The sequence below is a fragment of the Hipposideros armiger genome, unplaced genomic scaffold (genome assembly GCF_001890085.2).
Source record: "Hipposideros armiger isolate ML-2016 unplaced genomic scaffold, ASM189008v1 scaffold_319, whole genome shotgun sequence".
Lineage (NCBI taxonomy): Eukaryota > Metazoa > Chordata > Mammalia > Chiroptera > Hipposideridae > Hipposideros > Hipposideros armiger.
Genome location: NW_017731669.1, coordinates 298,877 through 326,103, shown reverse-complemented (window position 1 = coordinate 326,103; position 27,227 = coordinate 298,877). Strand labels below are relative to the sequence as shown.

At 48.8% G+C, this 27,227-nt stretch overlaps 1 protein-coding gene across 14 annotated transcripts in view; it reads right to left on the bottom strand.

Moving 5' to 3' along the window:
- Positions 1-27,227, bottom strand: part of LDB3 (LIM domain binding 3) — a 72,628-nt gene that overhangs the window by 14,385 nt on the left and 31,016 nt on the right. For 9 of the 14 annotated variants that reach the window (XM_019660482.1, XM_019660483.1, XM_019660485.1 and 6 more), the window contains 6 exons: positions 22,908-23,090; positions 19,555-19,697; positions 13,213-13,657; positions 11,556-11,736; positions 10,852-10,972; positions 5,024-5,139 (listed from right to left, as the gene is read on the bottom strand). In XM_019660482.1, the coding sequence (XP_019516027.1) occupies positions 5,024-5,139; positions 10,852-10,972; positions 11,556-11,736; positions 13,213-13,657; positions 19,555-19,697; positions 22,908-23,090 (1,189 nt within the window). The remainder of the gene's footprint in view (positions 1-5,023; positions 5,140-10,851; positions 10,973-11,555; positions 11,737-13,212; positions 13,658-19,554; positions 19,698-22,907; positions 23,091-27,227) is intronic. The other 5 variants (XM_019660489.1, XM_019660491.1, XM_019660494.1 and 2 more) reach the window with 1 other exon arrangement.

Genomic DNA, 27,227 nt, shown 5'->3' with positions numbered 1-27,227 from the left:
TCCAAAGAGGAACATGAAATAAATCTCAACTTAAATTAATTAAATAGTCTAGAGAAAATATACATGATGAAGACTAATTAACGCTATCCAAAATATATAAGGAACCAATACAAGTTCATAAGTCAATATCCAAAGAGATGATTAGCACCTAAAGAAATACCATTAGTAAACTAACAAACACATCAGAAAAATTATCCTCACTAATAATTAAAGAAAAAATAAATAAAAACCTCCATACATACCACTAGATACGTATTAATATAGGAAAAAAAAAAGCTCAATGACTTGTCACCTTTAACCTTATATGACTGTAGCCAAAAAGTGAAAAAAAAAATGTAATCAAAAGTGCAATGCCAAAGGGAACCCGGCCTATCTGCGCTGTTAGGGACACGTGAATAAGCCCAGTCTCCTTCAGGGGATGTGGCAACACTGAAGAGGAGCCATAAAGATGTGCCTGCCTTGTACCCCAGTAACCTCACTCTGGAGAATTTTATCTTGAAGAAACTATTGCACAGGTCAAGCAAGCAGCATGTGCTCAAGTAAAACCTGAAAACCACTAAAATTTCTCTCAATAAGGAGATGATTAAGTAAAATGTTTACGGTACATTTTTCCAATGGAATGGCACCATGAAAAAGATACATCAAATGTGGAAAAGTGAATGCAGGGAAATATTATGTTAAAAAAAGAGACAAAATTATATACTCCCATGATGGCAACATATGAGTGCAGTTTGAAGATGGAGACATCACAGGAAAAAGGGAGCTGAGTAATACTTGTTGAGGTACTGTGCGTCAAGTAGGGTGCAGACATTCTATGTACATGATCTCACTTAATTTTTACAAAACCTTATGGGATAGGTATGACTTTTCCTCATTTCACAATTGAAAAACTGAGGCTCAGCAAACCCAAGCGTCTTGTTTAAGTCACAGACCTAGTAAGTTGTAGGGCTGGGCACCCATGTCCAGGTCTGCAAGACTCCAATTCTAAGCTCATTTTCTGCACAGCCCACAGCAGAGAGGGGCTATGTTTACTAGAAATTGTTCTAGGTTTACGGACTTGTGTAGAGGCAGCCCTCTAAGTCTGTTGGACTACCAATACATAGGCTGGCCCTTGGTGGGCAATAATGCCAATGTGTCAGAGTCAGCTGGGAAGTCACCTTAGCTGGGACAGGCTCCAGCCTCAGAGAGATCACTGAGGATCCATAGTGGGGAGCAGAACTGGGGGCCACATTGGGAGAAATGCAGGTGGAGTTCTCACATTCGAGCAGGCATGATAATAGAAAAATCACCCTACAGAGATGAGGGCGGGTCAGTGAGCATGTGTCCGCTTGTAGAGGTGGAAAGAAAAGTACCATCATGGTGGCCCCATGTGCACAGCCCTGGTGGTCAGCTGAGGAGATTATACCTGGGGTCACACAGGGCTTCCAATGAGCTCTGGAAGCCAATGGCCTGCAAGCATCACGTCCCAGGGGGATGCAGTCATGTTGAATCTAACCAGCCTCTTGTGGTGGCCTCAAGATGCTGATGACAACTTCAAGACGGTGGCACTCAAGATCCAAGTGAGGATGGGTTTCAGGGGAGACAGAAAGGCAGCTCTGGAATGAGTTGGCAAGGAGATGGCCCCCAACCCTGCCTGATCTGGAACAGTGCTGACAGCCTGTGAGACCTCGGGGATGAGGCATGCTGGACAGGGGATTGGGGGACTAAGACCAACACGTAAGGAAGGGCCAGAGCCTCAGAGATGGCTCACTGATAAGAGGGGGCTGAGGGCAGGAGCTTTCATGCAGAGGCTATGCTCAGTGTCTTGGGCCAGGAGACTGCAGGTGGGATGCAAGGTGGCTTCGTGGTAGAGGAGGCCTCCAGCCCACCCAGCAGGGGCACAGCAGCGATGGTCCATCTCCCAGGCTCTGTGGTCAAGTAGCATCAGGGCCTGCCTGGCCAGGAAGGAGTGGTGAACACAGACTGTGCTGACCACAGAGTGGAAGGCCAGGTGCAGGGGCCCTTATGACTGCTCCCAAAAGTGATACCCCCACCCATCCCCTCCTGATACCCACACCAGGGGGGAAGGGCTAGAAACCAAGAACACTTAGAAGAAATAGGGGGCCAGTAAGACATCTTTCCCCCACTAAGGAATGACCCAAATCCTTTACCTAGAACCCAAGTGCTAAAGGCAGACAGGAGCTGAACCATCACCTTGACCCTCACTGCCCTTTCTCAGTCTTCATTTTATACACTTGGGATGTTGGAGATGTTGTCTTGTTCTGTTCTCTAATTGCTTATATATGTTAGCTTTATTTTCCTTTCAAGATTCTAAATTCCTTGAAGGTGGAGACCTGTTCTGGAATACTCTTGTATTCCCAAAACTCAAGGAGTATTTGGTAATTTGAATTAGTCTAAAGGATGTGTTCTCCCAAGATATGACTGATGGGAAATACCGCATGTCAGCTGGGAGGGCTAGTCCTGATCTACCTTTCTTACTAGTTGTTTTTTTTTAAATTGTAGGAAAATTACACGCTCATTAGAAGTGATTTGGAAATATAAAGTGATAGAAGGAGGACCAAAAAAAGCCCTCAGAGTTATCCAATGAAAAGATTGCTTTCCAAAAAGTAAAACCATGCTCCACTTTGATATATCCTAACAGAACAGTGAGTGTCACGGAGGGCTAGTTTGGGGGAAGACATAATGATTCTCCATGTTGATTCTCCAAAGGATGGGATCTGCCTGGTTTCTCTGGGAGGATCCCTTGGGCAGTGCTGTGGGTGTCTCACACACACCTAAGTAGAACTTATTTGTAATCTCTGCCTGAACAACCCTAAGCTTTATTGCTTCTTCTGAGCTCCCTCTGGGCCTTGTGCTGTCGTGGCTCTCAGCCAAAGATGCGGGCTTGAGGGAGCAGACCTATGCTCACCTTTGTCATGGTTCCTTCTCCATGTGACACAGATCTCTCATCAGCCTGTCCTCAGAAAACAGGCCTTCTGTGCCACTGTCTTTCCTGAACCTTATTCAAATCTCTTGGATCCTTCCAGAAGTAGGGTAACCAGACTTGCAGGCAGCATCTTAGGATCAGACAAGCCATGGCTTGAATGTAAGGGTCAGAGGGCCATATGCTGTGCCTTGCTGAGCTGTGGCTCTGCAGGGGACAACCTCAAAGCCAGTATACTTATAGCATTGTCCCTTTTTGGAGCGGAGGCCCTGATGTATTTAAAGGACCCTAAAAGGCAACTAGAGAATCTATTTAAAGAGACGGAAAATCAGTGTTATGGGTTGAATTGTGTCCCCCGCCCCCCCTCCAAATTCATATGTTGAAGTCCAAACCCTTAGTACCACCAGCCTACCCAGCATGGGGACACAGCAGTGACCTCATTTGGAAATAGGGTCTTTGCAGATGTAATTAAGATGTAAGTTAATGAGGTCATACTGGAGTAAGGTGGGCCCTAAATGCAATATGGCCTTATATTCTTATAAGGATATAAGAAGAGGAGAAGCACACAGAGACAGGCACACACAGAGGAGACAGCCGTGTGAAGACACAGACGCACAGAGGAAAAACAGCCATTTGATGACAGAGCCAGAGACTGGTTATGCAGTTATAAGCCAAGAAACACTGAGGCTGCTGGCAAACACCAGAAACTAGAAGAGAGAGGACGGCCCTGCTGAATTTGGACTTCTAGGCCGCAGAACTGTGAGAGAATCAATTTCTTTTATTTAAGCCATTAGTTTGTGGTATTTTGTTATGGCAGACCCAGCAGACTAATACACAGAGTGAACACAGTACTCCCCACTAATGGAGTGGGGGGGCAGTATAGAAATGAATTGTAAAACCTGAAGTGTATTGCAGTAAACTTTATGACTAGGGTTGTCCTCTGTCATAAGTCCATAAAAATTTTTAAAGTTTAAACAGATCTTTCATACATTCCCAAAATTTTCCTTAAGCAGCTCTGGTAAAAAAAGAAAAAATAGTAGTAGCACATTAATTTTCCCAAATAAAGTTTAGGCAGTGACAGACTGACAGGACAGGGCTTTATCAGGGATGACTATTTCTTAACTCTCATGCAGAATCTAAATGTCAGTGGCTCATTATCACGTCTCCTCCCCAACCAACCTGAAGCTCTGAGAAGGAAAATGCCAATCTCCCATGGTAAAAATGACCAGGTTGTTTAGCAGAAAATAAATTACACGTGGTTAGCAGTTAATCTTGGGCTTATCTCCTGGCAACTACATATCAAGAACAAGACCATTTAGGAAAAATAAATGATACCCAGTCCTGCTTTCTAAAGGTTCTACCAAAGGAAGCCTTATCTCAGCTTTTCATAGGATTAGTCAATAAGCTCCAATCTAGTGTTGGTGAAAATTTAGAGGAAAACCCTTGAATCACTTCATCATATCTAAAACAACCTGTAACCATAAGAAGCAATCCACCCCTTTTTAAATCCAAGCATCATTCACTGCTCCCACCTACTGAGAATAATGCTGGTAGGGCTGCTGGACAACCCCTCAAATCACTGGGTTAGGTAGGGGCAGTGGGTGAATCCTAATTGGTTACTTGTCATCTTGCAGACAAAATACTCAATTACATGATTGGTTGTTTTTTTTTCCTTTCCCAATAATTTGCACTAGTGTATAGATTCAGGCATAGTCACCACCCTGTGCTGGTTTGATTTGCAAACACTTTCTGAAACTGTCATTAACTTTGTGCAGGGTCATTTTCTCCTCTGTCTCTGTCACCTCTTATACCTCAAACAGACCAATCCCCAAAAAGAAAAAAAAGTCATATTACCCAGATCCTGGCACTCTGTTGTCCTTAATGAAATGGAGAGTAACAAAGCCACACTGGTTTATAAAAATTATTAGTAATAAAACTTTGCTCAACTGTGACATATCAAGGCATTATGGTATTTGCCGGCTTTTAAAAATGTTCAGATTCGAATGTCAGAGTTGAAAGGATGTAGAGTGTGGGTCACCTGACCCACTTGGTCCCTCTTGCCCCTTCTCAGAAAGTCAGAACCCCAGGCTAAAAACATACCGCACAAATGAAGCAAGTATCATGCCAGGTATGCCCCAGGGCTTCGATAAACTTGTCACCAGCCTCCACGGGGAAATCGCAGCCGTGACACTTGGTGCTGAACAGATTGACATAGTCTGAAACAAAAGACAGAGTGAGGACCAGCCTCCAGGCAGGCTAGGAGGGGCATCCTGGCCATATCGACCCAATGCCAAGACAACCCCCCAAATCACTGGGCTAGGAGCAGTGGGTAAATCCTAACTGGTTGTCATCTTGCAGACAAAAAACTCAAGTTACATGATATTTTTTAAATTTACATTTCCAATAATTTGCACTGGTGTATAGATTCAGGCTTAGTCACCACCCTGTGCTGGTTTGATTTGCAAACACTTTCTGAAACTATCATTAACTTTGTGCAGGGTCATTTTCTCCTCTGTCTCTGCCACCTCTTGTAGCCCAAACAGACCAATCCCCGAAAAGAAAAAAAAAAGTCCTATTTCCCAGCAGCTATGCTTATTTTGAAAGAATGAGAGCTCTTACCATTTTTGTTTTGTTTTGTTTTTTAGCTGAGCCATCCTGCTACCTGTTGGCAGCTGAGCGGCTGCTCAGCTCGGGCTGGACTCGAACCACTGTTGCTCAGAGCTCAAACTCTTGAGCGAGCTCTTAACCAACTGAGCCACTCGGCCGGCCGAGCTCTTACCATTTTTAATAGTTATAGAATGTTCTTTGCTTGGTCATTTTTCTGTCATTGGGCATTTGTGTTAATAACAAATTTTAACTACTAGAAACAATATTTGAGCTACTTCATTGGGAGATGTCCCCTGCCCCCTCAGCCAAGGAGATAATAATACCAAATATTCTTTGCACAGTGCTTCATAATTTACCAAGCATTCTCACATAGATGGTATGTATTATTTACTATTAATAGTATCTCAATGTCAAGGTCTTTGTACTCCCGGCACAGTGCTTGACACATAAGTCAGTGTCCAACACATACACATTGAATGAATAAGTGACCAGATGAAACAATGAATCAATAAATCAATGAATGAACTTAATCTTTGCAAAATCCCTCGAATATTGAACTATCACGGTTTTTCTGTTTTGTTTGGTTGTATTTTGTGGATGAGAAAACTGGGGAACAAAGAGGTGAAGGGCCTTGCCAGAGTCATACAGCTGTGACACAGTGAGCCAGGTCCCCTGCTTCTCCACCACAGGAGCTGTCCTCTTTGGGTCACAGGGGCAGTAGTTCTACTGCACTCACTGTACAGCTCTTCCAAGTTCTTTCTAGAAAAGCTTGATGACTTTTGCAAAGCCTTCATTTCCCTGGAAGTGTATTTGTCTCTCCACAGCTCTACCACAGTTGGCTTTTTCTTACAGTGATTTTTCTGCTCATCTCCTTACAGACAGTATGCCTGTTCACTGTCTTAGCCCACATGCTAAGAGGCAGAGTGCCGTGGGGATTAGAAGTTTGGGTTTGAATAAAGAAAGAGCTGGGTTCAAACCCCAGCTCTATTAAGGAATTGTTCAAACAGGAGGCAAGTCGCCTCAACCCTCTCATCTATATAATGAGAGTAACTACAGTACCTAACTCGTGGGGTTATTATACAGAATAAATCAGATAATGTATGTGAAGCTCTTGGCACAAATACTCAAAATGTTGGCTCTAGTTTTGAATGTCTTTATAAATGATGAAAGGAGGAAAGGGAACTGATGTAAGTGCCTACTATGTGCCAATCCAATATTAGTGCTTTACTACGTTTCTTTTTTAATATTCACAGGAGCTCTGTGAAAAAGTTTATTCCCATTTTAAAGACAAAGAAACTGTCGGTAGAGGTTCCACCATACAAGTAATGAGGAGCCTGATGGACTCCAAATTTAACACTCTCTTTCCATGACCTCATGCTATCTCCAGTTATCCATTTTCCATTGAGCTTTGGTAAGTTATAACTCTTGCATATTTTTCCAATATGGTTTCATTTTTTGGGTCTAATTAGTTTGTCATGCAAAAGCTTTTACCTGTATCACAGTCTGTGAATCTTGCTTCTGACAGAATACTTAATTTCTTCTGTTGGCAGTAATCTATCACTTCACCAGAGCTAAGAAAACATTATTCTGCTTCCTTTAGGAAGTTACAGCAGGTTTGTGGTTCACTCTGCACTCTGCTGGAACTTAGCAGTGTCGGGGGAGAAACAGAGCTCTAGGCTAACCCATCCCCACTGGACGGCGAGGCGAGCCCTTCCTCCACTCCTGACTCTTCTCTCCTTACTCTCAGTTGGTCTCCAGATGCCTGGGCGCTCTCCTCCATGTCTATGCCTCTGTATGAACCAGGCCCTGGGCTTGGAAAACCCTCCCCACTTTTTCTACCTGAACCTTGGCCATCCTTTGGGCCAGGCCCTCCTTCTGGGAAGATGCCATCCCTACCCGAATCAAGAGACATGAGATGGGCTCCCTGAGGGCTTCTCCTGGGCTTCCCTTCCTCTTCATTCACTTATTATTTCTTAACTGTCGATTTAGGTGCTGGCACGTCACATGCTGATGAGTCTACTGGAGGTTTTTAAGGGCAGAGACCCCCTTCTCTATGCTCAGCATCTTACACAGGAAGTGGCACACATTTGATGGATAAATGATGAATTGACAAAGAAATGGTTAAAAAAAACATTAAATAGTGATTCCTTCTACTGTTGTGCACCCTATGTTTTTTCACAGATTAAACTCTTATAATGGATTGATTTTATGTCTGGAATATCTAATCTTCCCTACTGGTTGGCATTCCTGTTTTAAACTTGATTCTGTATGATCTGGAAAATTGCCACTTTGTTTTAGAATTTGGTAGCCCAGGTCTAACCCTAATACATTAAAAAAAAAGATGCTGATAGTTTTCCTCATTTATTCTACAAAAGAAGAATTGCATTAAGTTTGTACACGGGCCTTTCCCATCAGGATCATAATCTAGTTCCTCATTTATTTATTGCTTGCTCTATCTTTCCTATTAGGTCTTTATAATTTTCTTTGACTAACTCTCTTATGCTCCAAGTTGAATTCATACCCTGTATTTAATGAATTTTATTGCTATTGTAAAAGCAATCAAATCACAGATGCTCTGTGTTGAAAAAGGACTTACTGCTTTACCAGAGCAGTGGTTCTCAAATGTTAGAATCATCTGGACAGTTCATTAAAACACAGATTGCCAGGCTTCACCCCCAAGAGTTTCTGATTCAACAGATCTGGGGTGGGGCCAGAAGATCTGTATTTCTAATAGGTTCCCAGGTGATAGAAATGTTGCTGGTCCTGGGACCACACTTGGCTTCCCAGTCCTAACTGAATATTGGAATCACCTGGGTGGGGGAAGGGCACCCCATGAAATCCAGCTTCTGGAAGTCTGGGAATTTATCTTCTCTATTTCATTAAAGTTCCCCAAGGTAATTGTAACAACCTGACAGGCTTTGGCACTACTCGGCTGCAGGCTCATCTGTGAGGGGCTGACGCTCCCATCTGTCTGTCTTACATACAAGATGTCATATAGAAAAGTGTCAGCCCATCATTGCAGCCAACTGAAATTTTGCAAGTCTACAATAGATCCTATCTTCTGTGTCTTCTTCCAAGTTGTTGATAAAAATGATGACAAAGTACCACAACGAGATACTACCTTACACTCATTAGAATGACTGCTATAAAAAAAAATCAGAAAATAACAAGGGTGGGCAAAACTGTAATTAGAACGCTGTGCACTGTTGGTGGGATGTAAAATGGTGTAACTGCTATGGAAAACAATATGGAGGTTCCTCAAAAAAGTAAAAAATAGAACTACCATATGACCCAGCAATCCTGCCTCTGGGCATATACCCAAAAGAACTGAAAACAGGATTTTCAAGAGATATTTGTATACCCATGTTCACAGCAGCTCTATTCACAATAGCCAAGAAATGAAAGCAACCCAAATGTCCGTCAATCTTTTTTGGAGGGTTGCTATGGAGGGACGCAATGGTGGTAGTGAAAAATCTATCATTTTCTTTTGCAAACCTGAGACACAAATTATGGCTTATAACAAACTTTGAAAGTTATAATGCTTTCAATTAATTAATAGCAATTCACATTAGAATTATAGCACTTTTTTTAATTACCAATAATCACCGTATGCTCATAAGCAGGGAAAAGACAGGTGTTATCTTCTCCCTTTTACAGATGTGGAAACTGAGGCACAGCATTACTAAGTGACTAAGTCATTCAATTCACTTCGGAGCTGGAAAGAAAATTCACCGGTATGTAAGAACCCAAAAAATCGCTTTTATAATTTATTGTCAGGGGAAAAAAGTTTCATTTTGTTTTGCTTTCACCTTGAGGAACTAGAATGTTTTCTCCTTTCTGATCTTAAAGTAAACTAACTTACTGTGTCTCTTTTTGCCCTCAAATGTGCTACCCAGTCAACTGCTTCTCTGTAAACCTTCATAATCAGCATGCTTACTTTTCTTTCCTCTGCTTAGTACTGATTTTCTGTTTCTAGGGTCTTAACCTTCAAGTCTATGTTATCTTTGTTGGAACCTGCCTCAAATCCTTTTCTGAAAGAGGCAGGCTGTGAGTGAGTGAGTGAGTGAGTGAGTGAGTGAGTGAGTGAGTGAATGGCTAGTTGGCCAGGACATCCCACTTTCTAGTACAGTGCTTTGTCTTCAGAATTTCTCCAAGTTTTAAAATAACATACATTCTTTGGGAAGCAGAGAAACTCTGAATTCAGACAGGGAGATTACAGGACTCTGAGGGAACACTGCATGGGCAGGGAGAGGGACTTCCATGTATTCAACGCTTTATATACTTTCTCTGTTCTAATCCTCACTACAACTATGTGAGGCAGGTGTTCAGTCCCCCCATTTTACAGATGGGGAAACGGAGGCCCAGAGAAGTTTTGTACCGTATTTGCCGGCGTATAAGACGACTGGGCGTATAAGACGACTGGGCGTATAAGACGACCCCCTAACATTTCCACTCAAAATACAGAGTTTGTTATATACTCGCCGTATAAGACTACCCCCTCTTCCGCACACCTTCCACACACCAAATAAAAGGTAAAACAATATCAGATTTGATTTCAACATTTATATTTATATTCAAATGCTTATGACATGCAGGAAAACTGTCACAAGGCTGTATGTAATCAAACATATACATAAATCGCGATTCGCGATTTTGCGCTATCATACTGGGTGTATGGTCGGCTGTGTGCGATTTTGCGAGTGTGGTAAAATCGCATAACAGCAAAATCGCATAACAGCCGAGCATACACCCAGCAGCGCTGCTGATGCCTGAACGGTATGTGGAATGAAGTGGGCGGGCATCGGGAGGCCACTATGGCACGGGGCAAGCACTATGGGCAGTCTATCTGAAGTGTACCTGGCTTATAAGACGACCCCCCACTTGGAGGCATATTTTTCAGGGCCAAAAAATCGTCTTATACGCCGGCAAATACGGTAACTCACTCAGGGTTGCAGAGCCAGCCTGAAGTGGAGCCTAGAGCAGAACCTGGGATGAAGTCCAGAGCCAAAGCCTTTTCAGGCTAGACTATGTGGTCTTTGAAATCATCTGAAAGGTTTCCCATGGTGCTACAAGATGCCAACTTGTGATCCACATATTTGGTGCAGGGAACAGAGCAGACAATGAATACGTAAAAAAAAAATAAGCTGCAACCAAATGGGCAGAGGAGATAGTTCAATGAACTTCCTTTGTGTAGTATTAGCATGATTCTGCCTTGGAGCCTCCTGATGGTTCCATGTGAATGGACCTAGGCAGAAGTTCCTTGTGTCTGCCCATGTCTCTCAGAGAGGAGTGGGGGGTTGGGAGCCTCCCTGCAGCCCTACCTTTCTCACAGTAGGGCTCCCCATCTTCCATGTGGAAAAGGCTGTTCCCGAAGGGCTTCTTGCAGGCCGCACAGATGAAGCAGGTGGTATGCCACGTCTGTCTCAGGGCATGCATCACTTCCTAAAGGAAAGAGCCTCAGCTCAGAACAGAAAGGTCCAGAGGAGTGGGGTAACTGGGCTTGACTTCCCCATCAGGCCCCCGGGTACTGCCAGAGCATCCCTTCTGGGAGCAGGGCAGGAGAGCCCAGGAAGCAGGATTTGGGTGCACTGAGAAAAGGCCTGGGGTGGCAGAGGAGGGGTTCCTACCCATGCAGCTCTTGCTGGATGCCAGGTTCTGCATGTGCTTATATAACTGTGATGCCAAACATTCCCATCAAACCTGGGAGGGAGGTACTGCTTGTTACCGCCATTTTACCAAAGGGGCATAAAGGGTCAAGGCCACATGCAGGCGCATGGTGGGGTCAGGCTATGAAGTGATAACTTGCTTGGTAGAAGCTCTACCACCACTTCAAAGCTGTGTGGCCCAGGCCGGTAATCATCTCTCACTTCGAGTGCATGTGCTCCCTAGTTCATTAGTGGTAAACCAACTCGCTTCCAGGTTAGAAATGGAGTTGCTCTGTCTCTGTTAGTAGTAACTTCCTGGCTTCCTAATGGTAGCCCACAATCCTGGGGAGGGTCAGAGGAGAAGGACGCTGCCCACTTACCCCCATGATTTTGGTGTTGCACTTGGCACAGATTGGGGCAAAGAACTGCTCATAACACCGCTCGCAGTAAACATTGTTCTGCTCTTCCACAAAGCACACGTCTGCCAGGGAGGTCTTGCAGTAGGCACAGTTGAACTCTTCTGGGTGCCAGGAGCGGCCCATGGCTACCAGAAAGGGGCCCCTGAGAAACAGAGACCAGCACCTACTAAGGCAGCCCAAAAAGCTTGAGAACAGATAATATGAAACCCCGAAGAATGCCCATACTTTGACCCAACACCCTAACTTTTGTGACTGTTCTAACAAAATTTAGATAAAGCTCCACGCAGAAAGATGTTCATTGTTGTGTCATTTACCAAAGAAAACTGGGAAGCAACTCAAACATCCACCAGTAAGGGGTGGGGTAAGTGTATTACGGAATACCCACTCAGCTGACTACTGATAATTAAAATAAGAAGAGCAGGGGCAGCCGGTTAGCTCAGGTGTTTAGAGTGCAGGCTCATAACACCAAGGTTGCCGGTTCAAGGAGCTGTGCCCTCCACAACTAGATTGAAACAACTACTTGACTTGGAGCTGATGGATCCTGGAAAAACACACTGTTCCCCAATAAAATTTCTTGGGAGCTGCCGGGTGGCTCAGTTGGTTAGAGCGAGAGCTCTGAGCAACAGGGTTGCCGGTTTGATTCCCACATGGGCCAGTGAACTACACCCTCCGCAACTAAATTGAAGACAACAACTTGAACTGAGCTGCCACTGAGCTGCGGGTGGGTGGCCGGATGGCTCAGCTGGTTAGTGTATGCTCTTAACAACAAGGTTGCCGGTTCAACTCTTGCATGGGATGGTGGGCCGTGCCCTCTGCAACTAGATTGAATACGGAACCTTGAGCTGAGCTGCCGCTGAGCTGCCAATGGGAGGCCATAACAAGGTTGTCAGTTTGACTCCCGCATGTGATGGTGGGCTGCGCCCCCTGCAACTAGATTGAAAATGGCGACTGGACTTGGATCTGAGCTGCACCCTCCACAACTAAGATTGAAGGATAACAACTTGACTTGGAGCTGATGGGTCCTGGGAAAAACACATTGTTCCTCAATAAAGTCAAAAAACAAAAACAAAAAACAAAACAACAAAAATAAACAAGTGTTACAAAAAAAAAAAGAAGAGCAATGATGGTACTGATGGCTAAGCTAACATTTAGTAAGTGCTTACATGGTGCCAGGCACTAGTCAAAAAGAAATTTGTATTTATTAACTTGTTAATTCTCATGACAATCCTATGAAGTAGGTTCTATTATGATATCCATTTTCAGATGAGGAGCTGAGGCACAAAGATTAAGTAGGTTGTTCAAGGCCATAGGGTCAGTATGGTAGACCTAGGACACAAACCTGCGTAGTCTACCTAGTTCACATTAGTAGTCAGAAGAGTGGGACTATGAGGAAACGTTTTATATTTTAATTTTTACTTTCTGAATTTTTGAATTCTTCTTCAGTGCATGTTACTTTACTTTTTATTTTTTAAACTGTAGTTTTCCTATACTCGTATATAAGCTTACCATCCCCCTACAATCCCCCTACACACAAATACTATAAACATACTATATTGGGGAAACAAACTGAACCCCCACCCTTCCAGGACCCCAGCACAGGGGCACAGCTGGACCTTACCGGATAACATTGTTGCAGTGGCCACAGAGCGGAGTCCGACTGCTCGCTGGGAAGCGCTCAGCCCTCTGGACGGTGCCCCTGGCAAGGGGGGGCACCTGGGTACCTGTCGGGGTATAGGCTTGGGTCCCTCGGGGCACAGTCTGCTTGCTGATGGAGCTGGTACTCTTGCCAGGGGCAAACTTCTGAGAGAAGCTGTCATCTGTCACCCATGGGGGGCGGCTGGTGGATTCTGTAGGGCCCCCACTGTAGGCCACCAAGGGTGTAGGGTTATAGCTTGGGGCAGGTGAGGAAGTATAGGCTGGTGCTGGGGAGGAGAAATAGGTGGGGGCAGGCGAGGGGGTATAGGCAGGGGCAGGCGACGGGGTATAGGCAGGGGCAGGGGAGGGTGTGTAGGGAGTTGGACTGTAATTGGCCCCCGGGGACGGGCTATAAGTAGATGCAGGCACTGCAAAACAAAAAGATTCAAAGAAAATGTGTCAGGAATTCATTTCCCCCAAACCTCCCCACCCCAGCCAGAGAAAGGTGAGTTTAATATTAGACTAGGACAATTCCAGTTTTTACCGGAGAAACGGTCTTGAACTTCTTGATGCCCTAGATTTGAATTTGCAGTAGGACACAAGGGAGATAAAGAGCCCTCAGAGCAGAGCCCCCAGGAGCTCCCATGGCTGGGAAAGGGATATAGCTATAAATATCTGCAGCTGCTTGGGGTGGGGCTGCTGGAGGCCTGCAGAAGGCAGGGAGTGGGGGCAGGGGGCAGGGCCAGGCTCCTATCTGGATCCCCTGGGAATGGGTCAGTTTGGCATTGACTGGAGGATGCTTTGGTTGCACTCTGACCTGTGATTTGACATCCAAAATGCCTCAATTGCATGCATTTGCTGAACCTGGACCTAGTACAGTCATCAGAACAAAGCAGATGACAAGGCAGTAGGGTTTTCAGGTTCAGGTTGTAGGATTAGCTACAACCATTTTCCTGGGAAACATCTTGGCTTGATTTGTATTGGGGGGAAATTCCATCTTGGTTTGATTAGGTTGAGGGGTCTTGAAGGAGTCACTCAGAAGAAGCCTGGGCAGAGATGCTAAGGTGACACAGCCAAAGTCTAGCTGCTTTGGGGGCACCCGTGCTCTCCATTAGTTTGGTGGAAAGTGAGAGTGGCTCCGACTGACTACAGAGGTTACCAAGGACATCAGAGTGTAGGAGGAGAACGCACTGCCTCACTTCTGGAACTCCGTCCTCCAGTTCACTGAGAGCTGAAAATCTTTTTGGGGTGACAGCACAAAGGAGCATTGCAGCTGCTCACCCAAAGCCCCCCAAGGCCTGGGCCCTCAAAACCCAGGAATCTTAGTGCTCTATTGCCTCTGCTGTGGAACCAGCTGGGGCAGACCCACCTGCATGCCGCACACACCATCCAGCTAGCATCCTCTTCCAGAGAAGGCTCCAGATGCCTCACCTCAGCTCAGTCCGCTCTTATGGAAAGAGGCCTCATTCTCCTACCCTAGGAAGCAGCATATCAAGGCAGCCTCCCTTCCTATTCCTGGGTCTGGCCTGGGTGGATAGACTGTGCTGAGGGGTACTGAGGTGGCCCCCACCAGGGTCCAGACTGGAAAGTAAGGCCTTTCTCAGGGGAAAAGGCCCTGGCTTGGCCTTTGGTCTCTCACACCTGTTTCCCCTAGACCACTTTGCATGGTTTGTGGCCTGCTGCTCCAACTCTGTACCTTTTATTTCTAGAAGACTGGCCCTTCAGAGCTGGGTATCATGGTATGATGGAAACCCCTGCGCTGGGGGTGGGGAGGGACCAGGCCTTTGTTATGGAAGGTGGAGGGGGTAAAACTCTCCACAACACTGCCCTGGAGCCATCCTGGGAGGATGCCATGCTGGCTTCATCCCTAAAGAATCTTCTTCCTACTTACTAAGAGGGTAGTCTAGGCACTTAATAACAGATCATCTTTGTTAATCCCATTTACAGCTAAGGTCACTGAAGCTCAGACAGAGCCAGTGAGTAGCAAAGTGAGTCTCCAAAACCATTCTTTCTATTACCCCAACCTGCATTTGCAAAGAATACTCCTTGGTCCACTGTGTCATCAGGAGTAATAGTCAACGTGGAGGAGACCCTATGCGCTGGCATGTAGCGCAGCCTTTAGCAGTACAGTTCTACTACATCCTGGCTGTGCATTCTTGGGCAAGTTCCTTAACATCTCTGAGCCTGAATTTCCTTGTCTGAAAATGACTATAATAATTCTTAGTACCTTTCAGGGTTGTTATGAAGATTAAGAGAGCTAAGTACCTGCCACAGTGTGTGTGTATCACTGACAATGGTAGGGATAGTGACTCCTGTGAGTCAGGATGAACTGTCAGGTCATCTCACAGCCTAGTGGTCACCTGGGGGAACACAGCTGAGGTAGACTGTGGGATTGGGGTGGGGGTGGGGGTGGGAGTGGGGGATGTGACACCCTGAAGTTAGATAACCTGGGTCTAAGTCTATTCACCAGTAGTGGTGAGACTCTTGCCTGCCTCACAGGAAATGGTGGGGACCTGCCAGAGTGACTTGGTGCAGCACTTGGTAAATTTGTGAAGCTCAAATTCAAGGTGTTGTCACCCTCCCTAACAACCTTGCATAGCTGACAAGTGCCTGGAGCGGTTCTCACAAGGCTGGGGGCAAAGGTGATGGGGGGACTGCTGCAGGGAGAGGGTATGGAGAAAGGTGATCTAGCAGAATCCCTCTCTGTTATGTATAATGGGGTTCTGTCCAAGATTTTGTTTCCTTTTTTGTAAAGTGGGGGGGCCTCTCCTAAAAAGGATTAAGAACAAAAGCCCTAATCCTGTGCTGTCCAAAACATTAGTCCTATGTGGCTATTGAGCACTTGATATGTGGCTTGTCTGAATTGAGAAATGCTATCAGGGTAAATAAAATGCACACCAGATTTTGAAGACTAAGTACAAGAAAAGTTTGCAAAATATCTCAATAATTATTATTTTATATTGGTAATATATTGAAATGTTGTAAGTATACTGAGTTAAGTAAAATATATTACAATTAATTTCACCTGCTTCCTTTTACTTTAAAATGTGGTCACCAGAAAATTTATTTTTATTGGACAGTCCTGTCCTGATCTGAACAGTAGCTACCAAGTACTGACTGCTTCCACATGCCACGCCCTTTATGTGCATTGTTTCATTTAACACTCGCTGCAGTCCAATGAGGCAGATAATATTTTCAAGTCCATTTTACAGAAGAGGAACTGAAGTTTGGAGAGCTTGAGTGACTACCTCAAAGTCCCTGAGCTAGTGAAGTACCTGGCTGAACTGGAGCTCAGGCTTTGGGGCTCAACGCCAAGTCCCCCGCCTCCGACCACTCCCTAGGGGGCACAACAAGCCCCTTTCAAATAGGGCCCTTGCCCCCTTTTCCTGCCTCCCTCCAGCAATACTAACCCTATTCCTTCTGCCTGGCAGACATCTCTTCCCTCCTCCGGAAGCTCTTCCAGACTCCCTGATGCAACCCCTTCTTCTAAGCCTCCACAACACGAAGTTCTCAGTAGTCACAAGCAGGCCAGAATCCGGACCCAGGTTTGGCAGTTTCCTTGCACAGGGCTACTGCCATCCAGCGCCCGGGACCTTTCCTTTCTCGAGGCACCGCCTGGCAGCTACCCTCCCCCATCGCGTCTCCCCATTCCTGGAGGTGGGGGGAGCGGGGCAGCACAGAGCGCAGCTGCTTCCCGGGCCCCTTCCCTCTACGCCTTCCAGTCCGGCTCGCTGAGCCACCCCCGACATGCCAGGAGACTTGATATCCCAGCTCAGAGCCCCGGGCTGTTGCTATTTCTGCATGACGGAATTCAGCTCGTCCAAATTAGAAGGTGATATTTCATCTCTAATTGGTGAGTTCAAAAGGCCCCTATCGCACTCGGCGGCCTCGGGAATGTATAATTAAACAAGGTGATTTCTGACTCACTGCAGGTCGGGCCTAGCTCCCCGCAAGCGCCCGGGCCGCGGGGCCGACGTAGCCTCCTCCGGCCCGGGCCTCCGCGTTGCAGCCGCCTGGCCCCCGCCCCAGCTCCAGGTGCTCTGGGGAGCAGCCGCCCAGCCCTGAGGCCAGCGATAACATGTGGGCTGCGAACGCCACCCTTGGCCCGGAGAAGCCCGGGCCGGAGCCAGGCCGGGGCACTCCCGCTCTGGGGCCAGGGTCGGCAGAGGAGGGAGCCAGGCTCGGGCCCATGTTTCCCGCTTCTCCCCGGGCCGCCTGCCAGTCGCTCCGGGACCCCGCCGGAGAGCTGGGCCTCCCCGGGAGAGAGGGAGGAGACACACCGCCTCCTTCCCTCTGGGCAGGAATGAGTTAACGTCTGCCCAGCCTGGGAACGCTGCGGAGGCCAGGGGCTCCGGCACGTCTCCTCCGCCTGGACCACAGCCGGAGAAGAAAGAAAAGGGCGCCGCGCGGGCCAGGCAACGGGCGCCCCCGGAGCCGTGCCGCCCCCTGGCGGGCCTTGGGAGGAGAGCCGGCGGCCGGGGCGGGGGCGCCGAAGCCCTGGGCACGCCCCGGAAGATGCTAAGAAGTACTCGCCGGGGAGGAGAGCTGAGCTCCGGCGGAGACGCGTGTGTCCTCCTTGCACTCCGACAGACCCTCATCTCCACCCGCTGCTGCTCCTCCAGACTCCGTTCTGCCCTCCCTCCGGTTGTTACCCATTTCCGCAGTGCAGCCGCTTCCTCCAGCGCCATCTGAGATTTTTCACCATTGCAGGCCGCTCAAAAATTGTTCCCTAATCCTGTGGGTTTTTAACCTCAGAACTTTGTGTCCCTGCCTCTGATGGGGCAGCGAAGGGCACCTTCTGTGTTCCCAGCACCGTGCTAGGTGCTTCATTTCATCCCCAGAACACGAGGTGTACACAGTATCATGCCCATTTTTCAAACGAGGAAATTCCGGCCCAGGAGATGAAGTAACTTTGCCTTAAACAGCAGAGTGGGCCCTGGCAGAGGAGTCTGCTAAGGCCCCTTCTACTGCCCACACTCAACACTGCTGTCAGAGTGAGTTCTGTAAACAGAGAGCTGATGGGGCTCCTCCGCCCTACACAAGTCAAATTCCCCAAGCAAGGCCCTTTCTGACTCAGTCCCTGTCTTGTCTCCACTGCTCTCCCGCTGCAGTGAGAATACGCACTGGGGTCTCTCACTTTCCTTAACGAGTCATGCTCCGGAGTCCAGACTGCAGTTCCTTTATTTGCCCCATGGCTGCCTGACCAACTCTCTCTCTTTCATGACACAGAGAAGCCTGCTACCTGCCCCCTGAGAATTAGCTACCTCATTCTTTCCCAAACAAGACATTAACTTCCTCACTTCCTCACCCCATTATCCGTTGCAAGTGGGGAGATACTTGCAATTCTCACCAGCATTCATTCATTCATTTGTTCCTATTCACCTCCTTTGTGGAGCATCTCCTCTGTGCCAGACCTGAGTCAGGCGCTAGAGATACAGTGGAGACAATCGGCCATAGCCCTGCCCTACTGAAATTCAGAGTCAGAATCCAGCAGGAAGGAGATAAATGGTGATATTAGCACTCGGGGCATGGATGCCAGGAGCCCTCCTATGGGCACATCTTATAGACCAGGGTACCCGGGACCTCCCCGCAAGCCTGGGAAAATAGCTGTTAAAGAGCTCTTAGGTTTACTGAACAGGGATGGGCAGGGAAAGGTGGGGTGCAAGCCAGGCTGATAACTGCCCTGGGACTCTGGGGAGGAGGCCCAACTTTGGCTAATAAAGAGAGAGTCATGGAGCTGAGCCCTCATCCCTGCAAGGGGGTCCTAGGCAGTGAAGAGAATGGAGACCAGAGAGGTGGGATAGACAGCCAAGGAGCTCAGTCACCAGCCAGCCCTGTGCTGGCCACGCTGCTGTCTCACCTATGCTTTCCATGCCTGGAGTTACACTGCCTCAGCTGAGGAAACCAAAGACTGGACAGGCTGAGCAGCTTTCCCAGGGTCACACCATGATGCAGTAGGTCCCTCCTAAGCCCATGGCATATTTGGTAGAGCTGCCTGTCCCCCAGCTTGAGCCAGACCCAGACTCCTACAGGAACAAGCTCCTCTCTCTAAACCCTCTCCCCTCAACTTGAGCCTGACAACCCCAGCCAGGAGCACCTTCTTCCTAAGAGCTGGGAGGCTCCATCCCTACCTGGCACTGCCCACCTGTGTCCCCAGGGCCAGAGGCAGGCTCCATGGGATTTCCGGCCCACCGTTGGGGGAAGGAGGGCTGAACCTCATTAGCAGGGCTTCACTGACCACCATCCTTCTGGGGATGTGGCCTTGGGGCTGACTCCTGGGGCCCACATTCAGTCTGACAGCCTCCCCTCCCACTCTGCTTCTCACCTGGTTGGTAGACAGAAGGCCGAATGCTGGCAGTGGTGACAACCCGGGGCTTGGGCGTAGGGGCAGCTGGGGCCTCGCTGTATGTATGGGCCGCTGGTGCTGGAGAGGTCGCCTTGGCGGGACTGCAGGCAGAGGCCTGGGGCCTGGAACCAAGGAAGGAAGAGTTAGCAGCCAGAAAGACAGCCCCACCCAGGCCCTAGGGCCTGCAGCCATGGCAGGTTCTCTCTCCAGTCTTCAGGAGCCTCTGTGAGGGGGAAGCCTGACAGAGATGATCTTGGACAGCTGCCAGAGGCTGTGAAGGAAAAACTCCAGGGGGTTTTAGAGGGGAGGATGCTGTTCCTTGGGTGCTACAATAAGTTTCAGTGAGTTTGGTAAAAGCAGCAGAGACACCTTGAGAAATACAGCACATTGCTGGTGTCACCGCCTTGGAGAGAGGGAGGAAAGCCACCAGCTGGACAGGAAGATACAGGGAAAACCCTTCACCCCCACCCCCCCACCCCCAAGAGACTGCCAGGGTGGGTCTGGGAACGGAGCTGGCAGAGGCAGGAGGGAGGGAGGAGACGGAGGTGGTTGGAGCTGCCCCACTCCCTCACATTCTGGCCTTCTGGGGCGTCACAGCCTCAGACCACCTGGCCCTCCCCTCCCCTCCTTTCTATTGTTGCTGGAGAGAGCAGCAAAGTCTCAGGTTTCTGGGCAAGAGTGCTCCAGGGAGGGCTCATGAAAAGCCAGGAGACTCGCCCGCAACACACACACACACACACACACACACACACACACACACACACACACACACACACACGTGCTTCTCTTCCATATAGAATTCCTGCTGACCTCTTCCCACTGAGTCAGCTGCCAGGAGGCCTAGAACAGTCTTTTCCTACTTGTGATCCAGGGACCATGGGACCAAAGAGATGGAAAAAAAAGGTATCCCAGTTCACTGCCCTCAGGAAACGGCTGTACTTGGCCTCTCCTCTTGGAGAGCTAAAGGCTCCAAGAACTCCTGCAGTTAAGCAGCCTGTTAAACTTTGTCTGATCCAGTGTTTCCCAATTTCATTTGTCCGTGAAACCCCCCATTTTTTAAAATTTAAAACTAATAAATACCTTACAGAACATGTCCCTGGTCTCTCCCTACATCTTTCAGATCCAAACAGGGACTACATGCCCAGGGCAAATGAGTCTTTGATGGGGTGCTAGAGAAGTGAGCCTCTGGAAATATTCTGCCCCTCACCAGCCCATGGCAACCTGCCTTCCTCCCACCTGTTCCCCATGGGTCCAGGACCTGCGCATAATTCTGGGCAGAGTTATAGGATAAAGATGTACCTTCCTCTCTAGGGCTCTGGGGGCGGGGGGAGGCCCCAAGCTGAGACCCTACTGCCAAGATGGAGAAGGGCCTGCGGTGCTGCCCCAGACAGTGTGGAGGTGGGATGAACCAGACAGCCAGCATCCCAGACATGGGCGGTGTGCAGACTTGCCCTGCCACGTTGCCATGTTTCTGGTTGAGTGAGGCCATTGTCATCCCTCCCTGGGCCTGCCTGTCCTTCTCTCATTAACCTCTGTTAAAACCAGTGGAGTAGGGGCCTCAATGGAAGAGGAAGAGGTAGTGTCTACGGGGTGTCCAGCTTTCATTGCAGTGGGAGAAGGCCAACTCAGTGGGTGTTAGCCAGACTTTCCCGCCAGTGGAGGATGCCTTCCTAGCATCCCAGGAGCTACAGGTTCTGTGTCAGGGTTTGGTGTTGAGGGAGAAAGCAGAGGCTTAAGATATCCAGCAAGAATTCTGAGGCCATGCTCCAATGGAAGCTGGGTGGCCATTTGTCTCCCATTTGCTCCCTCTAGCTCCATTCCAGCCCTTGTGCAAGAAGGAGAGATAGCTGGCTGCGAGTGTGGTCCCCTGAACTCTTCTGCTCCAGCCCGATGCTGGGAGTGCTCGGAGTCCCTCTCCAACCTCCACCCAGGCCTCATCTCTCTTTGCAAGGCAAAGTGAGGGAAGGGTTTGCCCTGTTGAGTGGGTCCCGAGGGCCCCAGAACACAGCGGCCTAGAGTGTGGGGCTGGAGCCTGCCCTTGAGCAAGGCTCCAGCATCTAGATCTCCCCCACCCTGGGGAGGCATCTTCCCACTCAGCGACAGACACTTCTTACCCTCCTCTAAGGCTCTTCTTTGTGCCCTTACTTGAAGAGATTCTGGTGTGCAGAGAGGCACTTGCTAAGTGCCCCCAGGAAGTTGGGATAGAACAGCCCCTGGAGGCCCAGTCAGGCTCACCTTTGAGGCTTAAGTTGGGCTGAGGAAAGGCTGAGTTCAGCACCACCTGGGTCATTGTGCAGCCCTGGGGGTGGGGGTGCAGCCCACAAGCCTGTGGGCCACTCTTTGTCCACCTCAGGCTGCACCAGGGACCTATGCACCCTGACTCTGAAAGGCCATGTCCTTTCCAGCAAAACCTTGGGAGGGGAGTGTGGAAGACTGAGAAAGCTGGCTCTGACCCTATCGCCAACTTGATAGCTCCACGTAGCCCAGAAACAGCTGGGTTTGCCCAGCCTGTTACACTGCCTGGCTGCTCCAGAATGACCTGTCAGCCTGCCCTCTCCATCTACCATCACTTCCTGCACCCCTCTCACACCCCACCCCTGCCTTTGCTGGGTATCCAGGAGGACAGGTTGGAAAGCGGTAACTTGCAATATAGGAGAGCATTTTATGTGCTAGGTGTTTTATGTACAGTTTTTCTATCCCAACCTTATAAAATAGATGTTGCATTAAATGTCTCACCAGATGAGGAAACGGAGATTCAGAAAAGTTCAGTCACTTTCTGAAGGTTATAGATAGTAAGTGGTGGAATAGAGATTTAAATCCCACTGTACCAGGTGCCTTTGGGGTTAGCACGCTTCTCCATCAAGAGAAGAGAGGCTAAGGGATAAGGGCAAGTTAGTCGCTAAATTCTGACCTGCTTTATGTGCCCAGGCCAATGCTCCCTCCTCCATGGAGCCTTCCTTGACTTCCCACAGGGACAACTTTCATTCTCCCTCATTGCAGTTCCAGGAACACAGACTTTCCACATAGTCTCCCTTTGTTGTGTGTGTGTGTGTGTGTGTGTGTGTGTGTGTGTGTGTGTGTGTGTGTCTTTTACCACTCTCACTAGAGCATGAAGGGCAGGGCACACACATCCCTGCCTCTGTCCTCAGCCCTACCATGCACTCCCCTTTACTCTCTGCAGCAAGCCTTGGCTTCCGCAGGGCTCCAGGCTCCTAAGCACCTTGGATGGGCCTTTCTGAGGGCCAGACACAGCTGCCAACAGATGGACCCAGGGTGAGGCCTTTCCTGTCTCCTTTCCCCATGGCCATGGCCAGCACCTGTGGGCCAGTTACCTTGGACTGTCCTCAGCGCTTGAGGCAGGGGCTGCGGCAGAGGCGGTGGCAGCATGGGCAGCGGCTGTGGCCAGGGGTGGCGAGGCTGCGCTGGGAGAGGCAGCAACAGGTGACTGGGCAGAAGCGGGCAGCAGCGGGGTGGCGGCCTGGCTGGTGCACACTGGAGCATGCTCAATAGGGGTGCTGATGAGGCGGGATCGAGAAAGACAACAGGTCAAGGGGATCCCTCTGCATGGGGGTGGTAGCAGCAGCAGAGGCACGCTGGGCAGAAGTCACCATCAGTACTGCAAACAGAGCAGGATCTTCCAGAAGGCATGTCCCCAGGCTCAGGGAAAGAGCCTCCCCAGAACCCCAAGAAAGAAGGGCTCAGACCACAAGGTGGATCACAGTAACATCAAAATTATTCCAAGCCTGGTGAGACCCACCCCATTTTTGTGTATTTCCTAATTTTTCTGTCTGAATATGTATTATAAAAACACAGTGTGGTAGAAAAGTAGATTGAATTATCAACCAGTCCTGTTTTCCTTTTTCTTTCTCTCTTCTCCATTTAGTCAGAGGCACGCATTGCCTTTGAGAAGGTAAGACGAATGAGAAAAGCAGAGGTCAGATATTTGAGAGGGTCAAGAGCTTGGCTCTGAAATGGTGAGAGCCTGGGCTTTGGGATGCGGACTTGGCACTGACAACACATTTGTAAGATGAAAGCTACCATCCCAGGCAGATCAATTTTATCTGGACAAGAAAAGGGCAACGTGGTGTGGGGGATTTGAGAATAGAGGCAGCTGTGCCCCCTTTCTGGGTAAACTCTGGGGAGATGGCAGGATCCCAGAGTCTCCTATGCCCATGGTGAAGAGGCAGGCGGACCCAAAACAGCCCAAAGATCCCCAGGCTATCCTGTGCCCTAGCAGCTATAAAGGTTTCTCATACACCCAAGAGTGACATGGACATGGTCCTGAGTGCCTGCACATTTGAAAGGCCCTGTAATTGGGAATAAAAGAGGTGGCTGCTGTGCCAGTGAGGGCCAGTGTGATCAGACAGGATGGGGTTATCCCCGCAGATGCCAGCACTGGCGGACCGTGATCAAGGACCAAGTGCCCGGATGCCCCACCCTGTCTGCCTTGCTATTAGGTAAGCGCCTCTTCCCCAAAACACTCCAAGCAAAAGAGGAGCATCAGAGCCTGGGTCAATGGCATTAGATTTCTGCCAGCTGTGAAACGGGGCAGAGAATACAAATCAAATGACAGGAAAGCAAAGATATGCACATTCTTTGTTCATCCAGGTCATTGGATTAAAATGTGTACTTGCTACAGCAGCAACAGATTCTGCAGTTCCTGCAAATGAGAATGGCTGTCCCCATGCTATGTAGCCATTGACCTGGCACACTGAGGTACACATCTGCAGTTTCTCACAACTGCCCTCTGATGTGGGTATTAGTGACTCTCTTTAATAAATGAGGGAATGGGGACAGAAAATGGCATGGCTGAAGCTCCTAGAACATACAGGTAGTGACAGCAGGATCTGACTGAGGGGCGTTTGGATTTGAAGCCTTATCCAGTACCTCAAGTGGCCGCTCATGGAGGAAAAAAGAAAACTTCTTATAGTCAGGCAAGTAGAATCTTTCCCCGACAAAAGGTACTATACTTATTTGAAAGAAGTAGAATAATCATCTTCCCTCAGTGAGTGCTTACCATATGCCAGGCCTTGTGCTAACAGCTGGATAAGCATTACTCCATGTGATCCTTTCAACCTTGCTGGGCGATTGGTATCAAGATCCTGATTTTACAGCTGAGGAACCTGAGGTCCAGAGAGACTGAATCTCTGCTAAAACATCACACAGCTGCCAAGTGTCAGAAAAGGGTGTGAGCCCTAATCACTGCAAGCCTTCTCAGACTTTAATATGCAGATGAGTCGCCTGGGTATCTTGTTAAAATGCAGCTTCTGGCTCAGTAGGTCTGGGTGGGGCCAAGAGCCTGCATGCCTAACAAGCTCCTAGGTGATTCTGATGCTGCTGGTCCGTGGACCACACTTTGAGTAACAAGGTGCTACAAGGCCTGTCCCAGACAGAGATGCCAGAGGGCCACGAGTTGTTTACCAAAGCATCACCAAGGTGCTCTCCTCCATCTAGCACAGTGTATGGCAGAGAAAGGCATGAAATAATGTAAAACGGTTGGGGAAGAAGAGAGCTGGGGAACTGGCACAGTTGTGGGTTTATTGCCCTGTGAGAGGGAACACTACTCTTCTCTGTGATTGTGTGGGAAGCTTCCAGGAGGGACAAGGACAGCAACCTTCTCCTAACCAGCCCTTTCCCAGCTTAGCAGTAGTGCAGAGAGATCAGGCAACCCAGTTCTTAGGCCTGCAGCTGTGCCCGGCCCTGGCCTTTCTGTGAGGCCACTCACTCACCCTCCATGAAAGAACCTGGCTTCTGGAAGTTACTCCCACAAAGCAGCTGCCTTAGAGAAGTAACTGCAGTTCATATTGCTGAGCTGGCTGCTAGAGTGTCCTCAGAGCATGGGCAAGTATGGCCTAGGAAGGCTCAGACTGACAGAGGACACCCAGTCTCCGTTATTTGCTTCTCTCTGAACCTGTTGCATGCTTCCAGTGGCTTCTGGGAACTGAGGACACCGCTTAGGACAGGAGTGATGACAATGTCTTGGCTAGAGACAGTATTCTGCAGGACAAATAGGAAGCTGGCTTTGACTATCCCCTTTGCTCCAATTCCGGGTCAGACCAGCTTACCTGCTGCTATCCCCAGACATTGCTCCAAATGAGCTCTGGAATCTGCGGGTGGTGGTGGTGAAGTTGGAGCTGGACGTGGGTCCCCGGAAAACTCATGAGCTACTTAAGGGCCAGGACAAAGGGCATGCACGTGAGCATGCCCTTGGGGCTCATGCTGAGTGGCATCCTATCTATGACCATGGCCTGCAAACACCAAGCAGTCAGGGCCTAGGGGAGGCAGGGGCAGCATGGAAGGGCATCCTGAAGAATCTTATCTAGACCAGTTCCTGCCTGAAGTTTCATGAGCCCCCCAAACCCAAAGAGGGTGTCTCAGAGAGCCAGCATGAAGAGAACTTACTTGGCCCTGGCTTCAGTCCTAAAGACAGAGCTCATGAGATCACTTCGGCCTGGTTCAAGATTCTATAGCTGCCTCCTGCCTCAGTCATAATTCACTTTAAATATCTAAGCAAAATCCAAACCAAACCAACTATATTCAACTGCTCATGGCTGCATGGGGAGGGTGTGGCCATACAAGAAACATAGCCTGGCTACAATCCCCTTTTCCGCCCATCTCTTCCCTCAACCCAGTTGGCATCAAGGTGGAGTGTGCCAACCCTGTGCCCCACTCTGCTGTGGTGGCCCTTGGTTGATGCTTTTATTGATGGCAATTATATGCCTTCTATTGGTGTTGGTGCTGGGTCTTAAGAGTATGTGGTCATTGGGCTCAGGCTGGAACTGTTGGTGATGGGGGAGGTGTTGTGATAGTGTTGGGGGGTGGGTACCATTATTGGGGTGATGGTGCTATTTCTATTAGATACAAGAATGGAATATGAGCATCTCTGTTGGTTGGATGATGACAGAACACCGGTCAGATGGTTGCTCTTAAAACTTTTCCCACTGCCACCCACCTACTTGGTGTTTCATCTTGCAGCCTAATGGCTATTGCTATTGCGGGCCTGACCACGTCACTCTGCAGCAGGGTCGCTGCACTGCACAATTCCAGGGGCCTCATGGACATGTAGTCTATGCAAATGACATGGCTCAGGCACTGTACATAGCAGTTCCCACAGGCTGCATGTGAACGGTGCCCTTCAGTCTTCGCTAGTTCAGCATTGCCTTCAGAATCCAGTCAAAATCCCATAGCCAATATCCCAGCTCTGGACCACTACTAACCAAAACATCCTCTGCCATCCCTCCATTCCAGCCAAAATGATTAGCTCGGGGTTCTGGGACACCTCTTCGTCTCTTCAGCACCTCTGCTCCCTTGACTTAGAGTACATGTCCAGCCTTCCCTAACTGCACATGCCCCAATCCTAACTGTTCTTGGGGATCAGACACACAGATGCTTTCTTCCAGGAAGCCTTTTCTGGTCCTAGTCGGAGTGCTCCCCGTCTCTGGACCTCACCATGTCAGTCACATCCACATTAGCCCTTTCGGATTTCTTTGGCACCCACAGCAGCCGTGCATGGTGACCTGACTAATGCCCATGGACATGGAATGCCGAATGAGGACATCTTCCCTGTTTATTCCAGAGGGTCTGATGCAGACCCCTGGCCTGGGGCCACCTAAGACACTGTATGCAGGGAGTGGAGGTCTGGGGGAGGGGAG